The 17,288-nt window shown below is 42.8% G+C and overlaps 1 protein-coding gene across 1 annotated transcript in view; it reads right to left on the reverse strand.

The window, feature by feature from the left end:
* Nucleotides 1-17,288, reverse strand: part of SAC9 (sacI homology domain-containing protein / WW domain-containing protein) — a 116,681-nt gene that overhangs the window by 18,505 nt on the left and 80,888 nt on the right. The window contains exons 5-6 of the mRNA XM_087697552.1: nucleotides 1,672-1,779; nucleotides 1,369-1,539 (exon numbers count right to left, since the gene is read on the reverse strand). Coding sequence (XP_087553678.1) covers nucleotides 1,369-1,539; nucleotides 1,672-1,779 — 279 coding nt within the window. The remainder of the gene's footprint in view (nucleotides 1-1,368; nucleotides 1,540-1,671; nucleotides 1,780-17,288) is intronic.

Here is a 17,288-nt window from a genome sequence, read left to right on the forward strand (position 1 = left end):
CCGGACCAGCCTGGGTGTAGAGTACCCACACGTTTCTACTTTACTCCTCAGGAGATGAGTGTTGTAAACACTATAGTGTTCACTCAAGCAGATAGACTGCTGAACACTGTTCCAAATTTGGCTAGGACCACTTTATCTCATCAACTGAGAGTGAGAGAACTAAATAAGGATAAATCAGCTGTGCCAGACAGAGATGGAGACAGAGAAACACTATATATGACACTGCCAGTCTATTATGGGAGTAAGAAGAGATTCATTCTCTCTTCAGAGATCGATTCAACTATTATCCAAGAAGAGGAGATCCCTTGTCTCTTCAGAGATGGATTCACTCTTCTCAAAGAGTCCAAGGTCAAGGACTTTCAAGACTAAATGCGCACTGCATGAAGTTTTGCAAGCATAGAGACAATAGAAATGAGTTTGCTCATAACCCACACTTGTTCAGCAGCTGCTTGAGTCCTTCCATAGTTCAAAGAAAGGAGGAATGCCATTGTATATGTCATCATGTTGTCTCTATGCTGTAACCTTCCACATTTCTTTGGTCTCCAGCCTATTCTAAGCAACATGTACAGCAGTTCTTGCTCCTTAGGGCCTGGGCGTCTTACACATGAGAGAGGAGCTATCTGTTTCCCTTTACCTTCATTGTAATGACTTTTTCTCATGTACCCAGATGACTGTTCTTAACATGGCATTTAATGTCATCCAAAGTTTAAACTACATATAATTAAACTAACAGAACATTTGCTATACAAAGTTCAAAAAAAAAGACCATTATTCCAGTTACACTTTCTTATGGCAGCATTAAAACATGTCCTATCAGCTCGAAATAAAGCTTGTTGGAAATTCCAACTGTTCCTTATCGGCAGCAGTAGTGCTAAATACCCCAGATGGAGGACTTGTGTTCAAACTTTTCAAGATTTCCTTACATATTCTGACAAAAAACCTCTAGCAATTTGACAGAAAAGTGTATGGCATTTATCTATATCATAATTATTAGATCTTTGGAAAAAGAAACATCCACAGTGGGAAAATGCAGCTGCTTGGCTTGAATATTTAGTAGCTTCAACAAGATGTGCTGAGAAACATAGTAAAAAAAATTAGGCATAGTGGAGCATCCAAACAGCTCATAACTAGATAGAAGGGAAGCCCTGAAGAAATCTTCTGCTCATGAGCAGAATAACTCACATCCTTGACAGTCTACCAGTTATAATGAAGTACATTTTGAGTTTTGTCAAACGAGTTGGTGATCTAATCCAAAGTATCTATTCAGCTGTTGGATGGATGCAATGACTGTTCAGCTACCGGATGGAAAAAACCAAGAACCCTAACAGAAACACAAAACAAGTTTGAACGAAAGTTCCAACACTCAACTTCCAAAATAAGCTTCAGACCATCAATATAACGCCCAGCCCTCACATCAAAAGAGACAGGAGATGTCCCATCCTCTGACCCATGGGCTACTGTCAAAAGAAGCTTGCTTATATGACAAGGATTCTTCAAAAAGATAAAGACTTCCACTATTTCAGCAGCCGATGGGCAAACCTGCAAGCAACAAAAGAAGGCTATCACATCTCACAGAAAACTTCTTTTGAAGCCTTTACACACCAAATACACCAACCAGACTCAAATGACCCACAAAGAATATTGTAGAATTTGAATCGAACTGAGTGTTACCCAGACTAAGTCTTTGGGCTTAATTCCAATCAGGTCATTTGTCGAGTACAGACCAGGAAAGCTGCTTTGGACAGGTTTCAAAACACAAGCAGGGTACCGCGACAACACCTGTGAAAACAAAACCACTTGAATGTTACACTTGGAACACACAACCCCCAACCCCAAAAACCCAAAACAACAAAAAAAAGGTGGGGGCCATCCTCCTAAAAATTGCAGTTGCATCTATTGATACCCTTATATAAATCATGAGCAACAAAGTATAGGTTTTCAATATACTCTTTGATCTAAGCAGAAACCTTTCAAATGTCCAAGAAAAGAAAGACATGATGTGCAAGACAACAAAGGAGAATGGCATTACTTTAGGTTATTGGATTTTTGATCTGTCAAAAGTGGTGTCTTTTTTCCAATTTGGATTGAAATGCCAGTTTAAATCTTGCCTGACATAGTACCCGTGTTAACTTGAAAGTTTCAAAATTCATACATGAATACCAAGCAAGAGTTGTAGTCTCCCAAAAGGTAAAAGTATTCTCCCAAACCTATGTTTCCAAAACAAAACCATATCTGAGTGGGACGTATGATGGAATGATATCTGACATCATCGAGCACAGCCTGAGACTAATTTTGATGTTATAGGAAACACAAGAGCAATATGCAGCTGAAACAGACAGCTATGGTGAGTGAAGATGGAGGAATAAAATGGTGATAAAGAAGACAGCGTGGAGAGCAAACACTTGCAGAGTGTGGGAAAAGGATGAGAGATAATACTGCCAGTTATACACAATAAATTCCTCTATTCTTTATTCACCTAAGACACTGTCTACAATGAAAAGTGTATCCTTGCCGATGGGATACAAGCATCCACATTCTCTCATACACCCATTCATACATTCAAGTTAAATCGCGGGAGGTGAAACAGTAGCAAGTGCGATGCACTAGGAAGGTCATACTCTTAAAGTCCAACAATATCTAGTCTCATACCAAAGAAAATTGCAAATATATTTTTATGGAGTTTCATTAAGATGCAACAACTTTATCTTCATACTTCCATAGAAGTGCCACTCTGAATGGAGATTTCCAAGTCCCATGGATACTAGGTGGTGCATTTTGACAATGTGGTTTACAAAAAGAGAGATGTTTGAAACTCATAACACCATAGTTGATCAGGATGTGGTACGAGGTGGTGCATTTTGACAATGTGGTTTACAAAAAGAGAGATGTTTGAAAGTCATAACACCATAGTTGATCAGGATGTGGAACTGTAAAGGAACATCAAGGGTAATCAAATCTAATGATGATACATGAGACAGTCCAGGGATTATTGACCTAGATAGTCATAGCATAGCCTTGATTGGTTAAGCTTATTATCAAGGGTCTTCTTCCAATTGAGGAGCCTTGGGAGAAGCTACTACTATGGAGGTTATGGTCTCTTACCCTCACACTTGGAAGACCATGACAGCAAGACATACACTGGATTTTCCAAGAGATCACAACCAAAAATCTAGGGAGGAGCTTGGTGGTGAGATTCACGACAGCCATTACCAATGCCTAGAGATCTATATCATTTAGCTTCCATCAAGTAGCACCAATGGCTATTGAAGAGGTCTTTTTCCTTTCTAAGGGAGATTCTTCAAGCAAGTTGCCTTTTCACTAGGAGAGTGAATCCTCCTAAGTGGAGAGAAAATCCAAGCACTTGTCAGACCTAGATAGATCTCTTCTATTGAAGGGACAGCCTATTGGGAGTAATTGCGACTAATAGAGAAAGAGTCTTTACTTTCACAATGGAGGATGACAATCAGCTTTTGAGAGGGGGTTGGATCAAAAAGAATTTGCAAGCTATACCTTGTTGGCCCAAGTGTGCAGTAATTGTGCGTGATAGAGGGTTTTTTCTTTTTTCTTTTGTTTTTCTTTTTTGGGGTGTGTGTGTGTTTTTGCCCAGGGGGTTTGTGCGCAGCTAACATACAATGATACTCGATCACAAACGAAAGCCAATCTACTAACAAATAAATGAAAGTACAATGCTCAGAAGACCACAATGAAATAATGCCATACTTTATGTGCTAGGATTGCACAATGTCTCCTTTTATAGTCAAACCTAAACCTAAAACAGCTTAATCGTCATAAGAAACTCTAATCCTAGCAACCACAACCAGGGGTAAAAACTTTCATAAATGACAGTTTAGACACATTAATGAGCCCCAATAAAGGGCACTAATGCAGACCTAGTGAGATGACCTGCAAAACCCCCTCCACAGCATGGGTGAACATCTAGGAAAGCAAAAAAATTCCTAGAAAAATAATACATGTGGTCGTGGTTACACATGTTCAACCTAATGGATATAGCAACCCATAGCAAGACAATGAATGACAGATCATGTTTAAAAGGTATCAAATGTAGAGATAGCTGAAAAGCTTTAAATTCTAATGGAGGAAGAGCCTTCATGAAAAGATCTATGAAACTGTCTTCTGAGTAACCAGCCCAATCACAATCCATAGTCCATGCATAATAAGTGAAGAAATAGCCTTGAAGAAACAGGTTAAATCCTTGGTGTCTTTGAAACATGTGAAGATACTCTTCACTGACTGCCAAAGGTCCACAAAAGGGTCGTGGATGGTCCTGCTTGCCTAGGAAGTTGATTATTGTATGCCCACTCAATGGTGACAAACTGGGGAGCCAAAGATGAACGAAACACACCAAAATAAATGACAACAGGTGACTGCTGTAAGTAATGTTTTAATGCTGCAACTTGGTCAGCATTGATCCCAATAATAACCAAATCATCAATATATGAAATGAAAATCAAAAAATCTGAAATATGTGGCCTTGAAGAACCATGTGTCATAAAAAGGTCACTTGTTGCAAGAGCACCATCAATAGAGATTTTAACATGCTACTGATTATAAGAATCAAGACAATAAAGTCATGAAGTAGAGTGCTGGTCAAAACAATAGAAAACGGTACACAAACATCATAAACCGCACAGCGAGGGCCATCAAAGATAGCTTAAAAGCCAAAAATGGAAATGACTGAGAGAAAAAAGTTCTTCGTAATGCCTAGCACATAGGGGACATCCTAGAATGTCATGGAACTACCAAAAACTCTTAATGCTGTGCACATGACCAACGCCTTTAACTACATAAGAGGCATTGTTGGCGCACATAACTACATCCCCATTAGACACATGAGAAGTAGAAGAGAACAATTCTCAACATGAGGTGATGTACTAAGAAGCACTACTATCAAAATACTAGGTAAAAACACATCAGAGATCGAGAAACATTGATCATGAATAGAAGGATTATACTAGCACCAGATGGATGAAAGTATATTTCTTGTGCCTGGTAAAGTTGACTATCTTGTTGGTGACTACTCTGAGGGAATGCATTTCTGATATTCACTGACATCATGCCCCATCTTTCAATAGCAATTGCACCTCTTTGGATTTGAAGATGTACCTTTTTGGTGTTAAGCTAGAAGAGGTGCATTATTGCTGCCATCTTCTTCAGGTGGCTACTGCCCTCCATCTCCACGTGCTGCCTTGGACATCATATCACTGCCCTTCATCATCAGGCAGGCTATGTTTGCTCCCAACCTACTAACACCATCCGTTTGATACTGTTGGGGCCCCCCATCTACTACTGGCCTGATCTAGTCGAGTTTTCATGTTGTTAACAGTTATACTATTGAGCTAAAATATGCCTTGCTTGCTGATTAGCCTCTTAAGCAGCCCCAAAACACACTAAAAATACTCTTTTAGAGTAAAACCCTAAAGTGGGGAGCGGTTCGAGAGAGTTTAGTGGAAACCCTAATTTTTGGGGCGCCCTTCCACATCTATAAATAGACAGGCTGCCCCCATTCAGAAATCATCCTTGTTTGCAGGCTACACCAGTCCACACACCCTCTGCTGCTGTTGGTGCCCAGTTTTCAGCCTGCAGCCCGCCTCCATCTACTGTCCAGCCATCATAGACTGCACCCACATCATCTTCAGCCTGTCAATTGCTGTAGGCGACAGCTCTCAGCTGCTAGCGACTGCTCCAAATTGTCCCAGACTGCTGTTCAGCCTGCTGTCCATCATCTCCAGGGTCAGCCAACCTGCGTTTTCAGCATTGCAGGCCCTAACACTCTCAGACACTATTTCAGCCTGCTGTTTGAAGGAATCGATTAGGCACGGAGATAGAGGTAGACAAACCTTACGCTCACTGAGGGAGACAAAGACTGTGCGAGTGAGCAGAGTAGAGAGTGAACACGTTTTTCCGGTACAATGACGAGTGTACCACTTTAGGTTTTAGATAGATATATGTATGAAAGTACAATGTGCTAAGGGTGTGTTCACACCCACATATAAAAGGCACGATGGCCCTTTATTCCCAACAACCTCCCACCTAAAGGCAATGTGCCTTAAGAGGAGAAAAGAATCAGCTAAGTCTAAGTATGTACAAAGCTGAAATAAATATATCTATCCAACTCCCATCATCTGTCGGCAAGGAGCAAACCGCTCTGCTGGAAGACCCTTCGTGAGAAGGTCTGCAAGATTATCATCTATATGCACTTTGACAAGCTCAATGCTCTTGCTGTCAAGTACATCTCTAATCAAGTGATACTTCACCTGTATGTGCTTTGTCTTTGCAAGAAAGACAGGATTTCGTGCTAGCATAATAGCACTCTGACTATCACAATGGAAAACAGGTAACTCTGTGATGCCAAGCTCTCCCACCAGACGTGAAAGCCATAAAGCCTCCTTGCATGCCTCACTGGCAGCTACATACTCTGCCTCTGTAGTAGACAATGCAACATACTTTTGTAGCCTAGAGATCCAAGAGACCGCTCCTCCTGTGAAAGTAAACACATACCCAGAAGTGGACTTCCTGCAGTCCGCATGACAAGCATACGTAAAGCCAACAACAGATGCCTTTTGCTTTCCAAAGCAGATACACAACTCCTTTGTGCCTTTGAGGTATCTCATAATACCTTTCACTGCATCCCAATGCTTCTTGCCAAGGGTTGCCATGTATCTGCTAACCACTCCCACTGCAAAAGCAATGTCACGACGTGTAGCAACCATAGCATACATCAAACTGCCAACAGCTGAAGCATATGGTATCTTAGCCATTTCAGCCTTCTCATCATCAGATGTAGGGCTGTCCTCTGCGCTGAGTTTCACATATGGAGGCAATGGAACCCCAAATGTTTTCCCCCCCTCCATATTGAAACGCTACAAAACTTTGGAGATATACTCTTACTGAGATAGATAGAGTAAGCCTTTAGATCTATCTCTGATTATTCGCATGCCAAGAATGTGATTTGCATCACCGAGATCCTTCATGTCAAAGCTGCCATGAAGACTTTGCTTCAATGAATCCAAGGCATGAGTATCCCTGCCAGCAATCAACATGTCATCAACATACAAAACCAAGATAATCAGGCTACCATCTGCTGCCCTCTTGGTGTACAAGCAGGATCCACTTGACTTCTATGAAAGCCTTGGGACTGCATGAATGTATCAAATTTATGATACCATTCTCTTGGTGCTTGTTTCAGCCCATACAAACTTCTTTTGAGTTTACATACCATTTGTTATTTCCCTTTTTCAACAAACCCTTCAGGCTGCTGCATATATATGTCTTCATGCAGATCACCATGTAAAAACGCAGTCTTTACATCCATCTGTATGAGTTCCATATCCTCAACTGCAACCAAGCCCAAAATGGTTCTCAATGTAGTCATCTTGACTAAAGGAGAGAAAATCCCATCAAAGTCAATTGCATGCTCCTGCTTGTACCCCTTTGCAACCAATCTTGCTTTGTACTTTGATGAGGAACCAGAAGTGACTTTCATTTTGTAAAACCATTTGCATGGAAGGGTTTTCTGCCCTTTAGGCCACTGCACCAAGTCCCAAGTGCCATTTCCTTCAAGAGATTCCATCTCTGACAGCATGGCTTTATGCCATTTCTTGTTGTCCTGTCTGTCCATTGCTTCCTTGAAGCAAGACGGTTCACCACAATCTGTCAACATGACATATTCAGCTACATTAATTACACCACGAACAAATTTGTCACGTTGTCTAGTAGCCCTAGACGATCTCCTAACCCAATGGTCATTGTTTGCTGGCTGTTCCTGCAAATTTCCACTTTCAACATGCTGTCTTCGCATTTCAGCCTGCAAATCAACATTAACAGCTTGCTGTCTTGGCTGTTCCTACACATGTAATGGCTCATTTTCATGGACAATAGCTGGTTGATCATTTCCAGCATCATTTCCTGCATTTATAGGTTCATTTACAGCAGGTATTTGCTGCTGTACAGCAAACACATTTTGCTGTCCAAAAGGTATTTCTTCCCGGAATACAACCCTACGGACCTCCTCAGTCTTTTCGGGTTGTTTGTGCATGCGATCTTCTCGGAAGATGACATCATTGCTGTGTACTATTTTCCTTTTCTCGGGATCCCACGATTTATACCCCATTTCACCCTCGTCACCATATGCATTTACAGGACTTTGGCTCAAGTTTGCTGCGTTTTTCTTTACGAATGTGCACAAAAGCCTCGCAGTCAAACACTTTCAGATGAGCATATGAAGGTGGTTTGCCTGACCATGCTTCTTGGGGAACTCCCCCTCCCAAAGACTTGTTTGGTGACCGATTAATCAAGTGAATGGCTGTCATAACAGCCTCTACCCAAAAACCATGGGGTATGCAGCATGAGACAACATCGTACGAACCTTATCCTATATGGTCCGATTCATACGCTCTGCAACTCCATTTTGGGGTGGATTATGAGGGGTAGTGAGCTTCCTCTTTATCCCTTTGCTATCACAAAATTCCTGAAAGGCTTTGGACACATATTCCCCACCATTGTCAAAGCAAAGACACTTAAGTGTCTTATCTGTCTGATTTTCAGCCAATGCCAAGAATTTTTTAAACTTGTCAAGCAGTTCATCCTTGCTACGAATAGGGTAAACCCATACTTTCCGTGTAGCATCATCGACAAAGGTGACAAAATATTTCTTTCCCCCTAAAGATAACCCTAGCATTTGGCATTTATCCGAATGTACTAGCTCTAGAGGAGAAGATTTCAAAGAAAGAGACTTTTTATGAGAAGTTTGTGAATGTTTGCCATAAATACAATGATCACAATGCTCAAAATCAACATAATGAAGACAAGGCAAGTAACCCAAACGAGAAAGCACTTTCATTCCTGTTTGACTCATGTGTCCCAACCTGCCATGCCACAAAGAAACACTTGGCTGCTCAGTCACAGCAACAACATGGTCACGCATACTAGATACATGAAGTGGATACAATGTATCACTCTTGCAACCTCTGGCAATAACCCTGGATTTCTTACAGATCTTCCATTTTCCATCACCAAAGGTGGTATGAAAACCATCATCATCTAGCTACCCTGTGCTAATCAAGCTTTTTTGAGCTGAGGTACATGCCGTACATGTTGAAATGTAAAGACAGAGCCATGCTGAAACTGTAATTGCACATTGCCGATAGCTGCAATCTCACATACATAGTTGTCCCCAAGATGGACAACACCATGTCGACCCCCTGTATATGCGGAAAACCACTCACGATGAGGGGTGACATGAATGGAAGCACCTGAATCAAGAATCCAAGTATGCATGTCATCATCTGTATCTGCAAGTAGAGCATGTGCACCAAAATGTGAAGAGACAAAGAGTACACTCCCACTGTCACTATCATGAGTGACTACATTCACCTCTTTGATTTTTACACTGCTCTTCTTAGGCTGACTGTCCTTCTTCTCTTCCTTGCAATCATCTGTCTTCTTGCCTTTTCCTTTCTCTTTCTTCCATTTATAGCAATCACATTTAAAGTGACTCTTTTTGCCACAATGATGGCATTCAACATCTTTGCCACGTGATTTACTGCGTCCCCTGCCATCATATTTGCCCTTTTGCTGTGATCTGCCCCTAGTATGCAAAGCATTGGAAGACTTACTAAATGCATTGTTCTGCCGATTCATCTCTTCCATAAGTAGAGTACTCTCTACATCAGTATACAAAAGGATCACATTAGAATTGCTCATAGCAGTCCTGAATGTATCCCAATTCTCTGGTAGAGTGCAAAGCAAGAAAGTAGCCTTAATTTCCTCATCAATCATGAACTTCAAGGCAACCAGCTGGCTGAAAATGGAGTTAAACTCAAGTGAGTAGACATTGCTGTACCTTCTTTCATACACAAATCCATAAGCTTTTTCAACCAATGCACTTTACTTGCAGCGCTCTTCTGTGCATACAGTTCTTCCAGTTTAGTCCATATAGCATATGCAGAATCCAAACCTTTAATGTTGAACAGCAAGGCATCAGAAATCGATAGCTCTATGGTTGAGCGTGCAAGCTCATTCAACTCATCCCAATCCTCCTGATCCATGTCCACAGGCTTTGACCCTTTCGTTTTGATCGGCTTTGCTTGCTTCTTTTGTAACAGGATATTGTAGCACTGCTTTTGCCACACTGCAAAATTATGTGCGCCTTCAAGCTTCTTTATATGCATCAAATTACTACTGTCATTGTTCCAGCCATGTTTTCAGCTCAAAAGTGACCAAAAAACCAGTAAATGCAGACCCAAATTGTCACCCAAGTGACCAAGGTATAAACAAGTACCAATCAGCAATAAATGACCACGCAGAAGTACAGATTTCAGATCTGTAATTCAGTTTTCAGAAGCACCAAACCAAGTGCTACAGCATTATCCAACTGATTACAGCTGTTCCAAAGGGCATGTGCATCACATTACATGAGAAATCCCAAAATTTCAGCTGCAATTTCTGTTGTGCATGTACCCACAGGCATAAAATTTGACAAAACGGTCAAAAGCCCCAAAATTTTGTGCTCAAAAGCGTTAAACACACATCTGCATTTCCTCTGTCATGCATAGGGCTGTCCAATTTTGCAAAAATAAAGCAATTTCAGCAAAAGCCCCAAATTTCACCAAGTGTTGATGCCCAAATTGCGCGGAATTCAACCTGCATGTACATAAAATGACCAAATGCTGCACAAATTTTGCCCAAATTGCAAAAGCCCCAAATTGCACGGGGTCCAATGTGTCTCAATGTCTGGAAATTGGGTTAATTTCAGCCCAATTTGTGCATGTACATGAAAAGCTCCAAATGTCGGGGACAAAATGTCACAAATTCCCGCAATTTCTAAGACAAATTTGCTTGTCCTACATCAATTTTCCCAAATCTAGGAAAAGCCCCAAATTTCTGGGCTAAATGTTGAGAAATTTCACTCGGATGAGCAAAATTTCAACAATTTTGGCGAAATCCCCAATTCAAATGCGTACAATGTCTGCAATTCCGACGCAGATGCCTCAATTTTCCACGAACAGTGCTCAGTTTTCTAGGAAAAAATTGCACAAATTTGATGTTTTGTGCTTGCACGTGCGAACCCCGGTTAGAGGAAGGAGTTTGAGAAAAGGATTTTCTTTTTTTTTTTTTTTTGGAAAAAAGATGTTTCAAATGACGGGTCCGTTGACCCGTCAGACCTGTCTCACGTCCTCCCCGTCACGCGCTCACCCATTGCTCCCGTCACCGTTGCGCGCTCACCCGCTGCTCCCGTCACCGTCGCGCGCTGGTCTAACGGAAAGACAAACCAGCTGGTCAGCGCTTGACTGTCATCGTCGCCCGCTGGTCCCGTCACCATCGCCCGCTGGTCCAAGCACCTGTTGCAGGTCAATCGCAACCTGCCATGCGACGACTGCTGCCCACTACTCTGTTCGACCATGATGCGTGTCGCCTATCGCCTTCCAGTCGCCACGAGCCTTGTCACACAGCTAGAGCCTAGCCCTCGCACACTCTCCACACCCTGTCCACTTTCTGCAGCTCACGACTGCCTCAGTCTGACTGACGATCGTACTCGGCATCTTACGCTCTGATACCAGTTTAAAGGAATCAATTAGGCACAGAGATAGAGGTAGACAGACCTTACACTCAGTGAGGGAGACAGAGAGAGTGCGAGTGAGCAGAGTAGAGAGTGAACACGTTTTTCCAGTACAATGACGAGCGTACCACTTTAGGTTTTAGATAGATATATGTATGAAAGTACAATGTGCTAAGGGTGTGTTCACACCCATGCACATATAAAAGGCATGATGGCCCTTTATTCCCAACACTGTTTACAGCAGATTGTGCACATTTTCCAGCCCCTGATCGGTGGTACACTGCTGCGTTTACCAGTTTCCAGCCTCCCGACTGCTGCGTTTTGGTGACCAGCCTGCTGCCATTCACTATTCAGCACTCCTACACTCCGACTGGTGGTCACAGACTTGGGATCCGTCTTCGGTGGACGTCACACTCCGACATTGCTTTGCCCTTGAGCACACTGTACACTCTTACATTCATTTACAGCATTCATTCACTTCAGAGTTGTGTTCTCTCTCTCCCTTCTTCTGTTTCTGTTTCTGTTTGTGTTTGTGTTTGAGTTTTGAGTTTTGAGTTTTGCGTTTTGGGTTTGAGTTTTGAGTTTTGTGTTTAGGGTTTGAGTTTTGCCCTCTGTGTCTCTGTCTATCTTTGTGTTTCTGTCGTGGTCGTACACTCTGTGTATCCTCAGTGCAAACCCTAGCAATCTTCTTAACATGGTATCAGATCCGGTGCTCTTGTAAAGAGTATCCTGCGGATATTGTTGAGAGCTAGTCTTTGTGCAAGGCACACAATACGACTCATAACCGAATGACAATGTTCTAGGCACCTTCTTCTCCAGTTCCTATGATGTCTTATCAGGCTTCTCCATCATTGGAGGCGTTGAGACGGCATTATGGACACCGTGAGGAGGAGGACACTCCACCTTCACCAGATTTCACTAACATGACAGAGGAGGACTTTGAGGAGTACTATCGCAACAAGTACGGTGATGTTTACACCCCTCATACCAGTTTTGCTACCACATTCGGACCAGTTGGTGATGCTGGCCACCTCTCCGATCATTTGGCGATCCATCTTCATCATCTCCGCCAGGTCCAATGTCAGGTTTGTACAATTCTTTTGTGTTGCATGAATCAAAACCCTCGCCTGTTTCTTCTCTTGAGGTACAAGATCCGGATGGCTTTGCGTATGTGAACTTCAATAGAGGGGGCTCACGAAGCAAACGAAATTCAAGTACATCTACAGCTTCTGTTTCATTTGAGCATATTACACACACTTCTCACTTCCCTCCCATCCCACCCTCTTCTATATCACACCTTGATCATCTCTCATCATCTTTCCAAAATCTTGAATTACACTCCACATTTGCTTCACACACCCTAGGGGTTGGATCTTCCATCTCCGCTCCTAGCACCTTTTCCTTCTCCACGCCATTCTCTACCTCTTTGCACCATGGTACTTCGTTAGGGGGAATGCCACCCTTTAACACAGTGCCTCTCACCTTTCAACAAATGAGCACACCCATCACTCCTGGGTCGACTGTGATGGGCATCCCCCTCACTATCCCTAGCTTCACATCTCCCATGGCCACTCATACGCAGGGGTTTCCATCCTCAGCTTATGGTGCGTCTTCACACTCTCCTTGGGTTACACCTACGCAGGGATTCCCATCTTCTGCTCCCCGTGTTCCCATCCTAGCTCCTTGGGTTCCTCATGTGGCTACCATGTCCATGCCTAGTCAGCCCGTCCCTACCTATGGATCCACCTTGCACACTACCCGCATGCCTAGTGGGCACTCTAGGGCCCATTCCCAAGTATACTCCACTCCCCCATCCTACCCCCACTACACTTTTTCACACTATCCATTTCCGAGCACTACCACTCCTGTTGCAATGGCCAAGAATGCCTTCACGGATAAGACACGTTTTAACAGGTCAAATTTCACTACTTAGTCAAATTTCATGCAACAAGTGCTTGAGTCTCAGGGTCTTTGGGACCTCGTCATTGGTCTAGAGCCTATGCCGGACCCTCGACTAGCTCACCCTGACTACATCCGTCAATGGAGAGTCCACAATGCTACAGCTAATGTTGAGCTAATGCAGGGATTGCTTCCTGAGTTTCACTCTCAGTTGCAGCACTTCCCGCTCGCGTCAGAGCATTGGAGTCATCTTCTCGACCGCTATGCGGCTCGTAATCGTACTCAACGCATCAATCTCAACTTTGAGCTTCAAGAGTTCTCTCTTAAGGAAGGGGATGATCTGAAAGTCAAGATGGCTACCTATAGGTAGTTACTTGCCAAGTTCGCCACTACTGGCTCTCCAAAGTCAGATGACGATCAAATTACATTCTTCTTAAATAAGTTTCCCGCAAAATACTTCAATTTCATTCAACACATCATCTTCCCAACCTCGATTGCCAACCTTCTACAAGTTTGAGTGCCAGTTCTTGCGTTACGCAAGGCTACATGATGAAGTCCACAAGAAATCCTCATCACAGTCTTATTCAGAGCAGAGAGGGTTGGTTGCTTCTTCTTCAAGAGGAAAAACCACCAGTGGCAAGAACTCGCTAGATGCGAAGGCAAGCCAATCAAAGGGTGACTCCTCTTCCTCCGATGGAACCAAAGAATCAAGACCTATCTGGCAGCAACTCCCTAAGAAAAACCGGTTTTGCACACACTGCTAGAGAGCAGGCCATGTGGATGAGGAGTGTCGCTCCAAGGTCCAAGGTCTTCCACCTAAAAAGCCTCAGCAAACCGCTGTGACTTCACAGTCCAGTGGGGCTACGCCTTCCGCTGCTGCCCCATCTGCTTCTCCAGCCCCCACAGCGACTACTAGACATGTGGCACATGGACAGCCTCAGTGGCCACCCTTCTCTACTCCTGAAGGATTGGTTGATTGGTCTGCAGGGACCGATCCCGTTGCACTTCATGCATCTATCTCACCCTCCTCCCCACCTCATCAATATCATGCTTTTAGTGGCTGCAATGGAGATTTTCCATAGGCTCGCATTGATTGGAACAAATCCTAGGAATTGTGGTTTGCAGTCAACAACCAGATTGAAAGTCACATGACAACTTCACTTGTGTTCCTTGTGTCACGAGGACATGAAAATTTGATGCTTTGCTTATGTTTAATTGACATTTGATTAAAGGATTAATCAAATGTGCAATTAAAAGATGCACATGTGTTACACATGTGAGGTGCAAGCTACTTGTTTTACAGTTGAAGGCCCAAGGACCCTGTGAAAAAATATGGGTGTCAAAGACAAAAGTTGTAACAAGTTATACTTGTTAGATTCTATGTAAATTTTGGTGTCAGTTTGCCCCTAGGACCATTAATTGGCCATTAAGTGTCAGTGGTGACACTAGGGACTAGGCATTAATTAATGGATTAATGCTTGTCCAAGGGTCAATTAATGCATAGAACCACTTTGGGTTGCAAATGGCTTAGCCAATTAATTTTTGGATGAGCAAGGTCAATTTTTTGGGTATGGATTAAGGGCTGAATTAATTTTCGAAATTAATTAATTCAAAAAATTAATTAAATGGCTGGAAATTGCTGAAAATGGATTTAAAAAGCTGCCACTTGGCAAAACTTTCCCATGCAAGTGGGGGAAAGGCTAAATAGGGCTGAAGGGAGAGGAAAATCTTGTTTTTTCATTTTGGAGTTGTTGGGAAGAGGTGTTGGAATAATGCTGCCAGCTTTTGGGGCCATTTCCCAATCATTGGAGACCATTTTGGTGATGAAGATAGCACATTCTTGACCTTGGGAAACTGGCAATTGCTGCTGATGCACTTTCTCCTGAAGATCACAATCTCTGATGCTCCTATTGTTGTTGGTGCATCCGTTTGGGGCTGGTACAACAGGGCAGCAGCTGATTTTGATCAGTTCTTCGCGACAAATCTCAAAATTCTCTCTTTACAGCATTCTCTCATCTCCTTCAGCCTATGCTCAGCAATTCTCAACCATTCGGAGGAGATCTCAGCCATTTTTGGTAGGCTGATCTGTAATTTCTGCAGTAAACCCTAACTTATAGCAGAAATTAGGGTTTGGCAGCCACCTTGGGATCCGTGCCAGAGATTGAAGGCTCAAGGGACTGAAATCAGCAGCTGATAATTAAAAATTATCAAGGGATTTCAGGAGCCAGCCCATCCCAAATTGATTTGGGGCAGCATTTGGCTAGCCAAGGGTCAAATTGGAGAAGTCTTGGGTGAATCAAGGGGCAAATGACCCAAAAGGCTTGCTGGTCATTTATGACAGCAAGAGCAATTGGTTAGCAGGAGGAGATTGAAGAATCTCAAGTTGTACTCCTTCCAATTGAATGAAAGCTAAAGAAAAACCGCAAGGGGCGCCAGTTTTAGGGCCAACAAGGAGTCTACTGTCCAAGAATGTTATGGTAAAGTGTGTATTTCATTTTATGTGCATTTATTTATTGCTGTAATTAACTCTTAAATCAGGTTATCACCACCCATTCCAAGAAGGAAGGTTGGTTTCACCTTGCAGTACTTCAATTAGGTGCCTTGGGTACTTCACTTGTGTTCCTTGCAATACTTCAATTAGGTGCATTGGGTGTCATGTGGATATTGATATCAACTCAGACCAACATCTCGCACCCTTACTCTGGAGCATTAGGCAGAAGCTCCTTTATTGATAGAGTGAGATTTCCTCGAGCAAGGTGCGTGGTTGTGGGTAACTACTCACCACCATGTGGTATATCACTTCTTGTTGGGCCTCTTTCAAGTCATGCATTGGCCAGGTCAAGCACCTCATCACGAATTTTCTTTGGTTTGGTCAAGACAGAAGCCCAATGAGGCCTATAATAGCCTAGGACATTATCATTCATCAACCCAAATGTAAGGGTGGTTTGGGTGTCATAGACCTAGACAGTCAAAGTAAAGCATTTTCAGTAAAGCTCATTGTGAAGGGTCTTGACTCTTCTTCCAGGTCAGAAGTCATGGAAGAAGTTACTACTATGGAGACTAGAGACCATTACTCCTGCTGGGAACACCACAGCAGAAATCCAGCAAATCAGACCTACAAAATCTGGGAGGTTTTGATATCAGATTTGCAGCTGCTATTATCTAAACTTGGAGATCAATATCTTCAGTACTTCACCAAATTGCTCCCCTATCTCAAACCATCTATTGATGGCAAAGCTCTCTTGGGGGAGGTTCTCTTCTCATGTAGCTTCGACAGTGGGGGAGTGGTTTGCTTTTCTTGATTTACCAGCTGATTTACAAACATACAGACTTTCAGGTATAAAGGGGGCCAAGCCCATTATGAAGGCTATTAGATAGAGAGTTTCCTAAGGTGAAGGACTAATACAGACACCTCTCAGACCTGGATTAATACATCTACCAACAAGGCATTCTTCTTACAGTGGTTGCCACCAATGAAGACAGTGTGTTTACCTTCTCAATGCAGGGGGGTGGCAGACTCACGAGAGGTTCTAGATTAGTCCCAGTTCATAGGATGCTCTTGGAAAAACGATTAGAGTGGTGGCCTGTTGTGATAGGAGTTGATACTTTGATCTGGATCTAGTGACGTGTGTGTATGGATGGTTGGAGGTATTGAGCTTATCAAAGTAGGCATTTCTAGAGATCACAATGGGACACTGAGAAGTAAGTTTGGAGAGATCACTTTGTAGAGAGACCCAGGCATGTCCCCTTTTTCAAACACACTACCAAATTGGGCAGGAGGATCCAAATGAGCAAGATTACAGCAATGTCA

The sequence above is a fragment of the Lygodium microphyllum genome, chromosome 2 (genome assembly GCF_053477565.2).
Source record: "Lygodium microphyllum isolate KBCC chromosome 2, Lygodium_microphyllum_v1.1.10, whole genome shotgun sequence".
Classification (NCBI taxonomy): Eukaryota; Viridiplantae; Streptophyta; class Polypodiopsida; order Schizaeales; family Lygodiaceae; genus Lygodium; species Lygodium microphyllum.